At 56.7% G+C, this 647-nt stretch overlaps 1 protein-coding gene across 1 annotated transcript; it reads left to right on the forward strand.

Annotated features, from left to right (window-relative positions):
* Positions 1–52: 52 nt before the first annotated feature.
* On the forward strand, positions 53–427 carry LOC107125277 (B-cell CLL/lymphoma 7 protein family member C-like; the record flags this gene model as incomplete). Its single annotated transcript, XM_015428720.1, has 2 exons — positions 53–214; positions 342–427. Coding segments are annotated over 2 exons (248 nt in total), but the record flags the coding sequence as incomplete, so codon positions are not given.
* Positions 428–647: the final 220 nt, after the last annotated feature.

Genomic DNA, 647 nt, shown 5'->3' on the forward strand with positions numbered 1-647 from the left:
CCTAGTGAGTGAGCCGGCCCTGTTCCTAACGGCGGCTTTCCTGTCTCCCCAGACGACAACAGCAACCAGAGTTCGCTTTCGGAGACCTCCCTCGTGAAAGGGGGAGACAACAGCCCCAGCCCCACCTTGGACCGCAGCGAGACGGTCACCCCCACCCCTTTGGGGGAGCTGAAGGCGGAGGACTCCCAGCCCCCCTTGCTGGGGCAGGAAGGAGGTAGGCTCAGTTGGAGGAGGACAGGAGGGCAGTGCCGATGAGTGGTGAGCGTTCCTAAAAATTTTTTTGTTTTTTTTAAAACACATGTCTGCCTATCCCAATGATCCCCTTCCTGTCCTGGGCGCAGATCCTGGGGTGCTGCTTCTGGAGGGAACAGACGAGCCCCCCATGCTCACTAAAGAAGAGCCCGATCCCAAGACATCGGACACCCCGGTGAGTGTGCAGAATGGGGAGAGACAGCAGAATAATCCTTGATTTTACTCATCAGTAGGCTTAGGGTGAAGGGAGGGTGACTTCCCCAATGTCAGATCCTGAAGCTCCGCCCACGTCTGTGGCGACTGGCTGAGGCCCACTTCCTGTGAGGCAATCCTGCATCACTGAGTTATCCACACGGATATAAGGTTTGATTTCCTCCCCTCTCCTCCTCACTAAG

The sequence above is a fragment of the Gekko japonicus genome, unplaced genomic scaffold, assembly GCF_001447785.1.
Source record: "Gekko japonicus isolate JY-2015 unplaced genomic scaffold, Gekko_japonicus_V1.1 scaffold34765, whole genome shotgun sequence".
NCBI classification, from domain to species: domain Eukaryota; kingdom Metazoa; phylum Chordata; class Lepidosauria; order Squamata; family Gekkonidae; genus Gekko; species Gekko japonicus.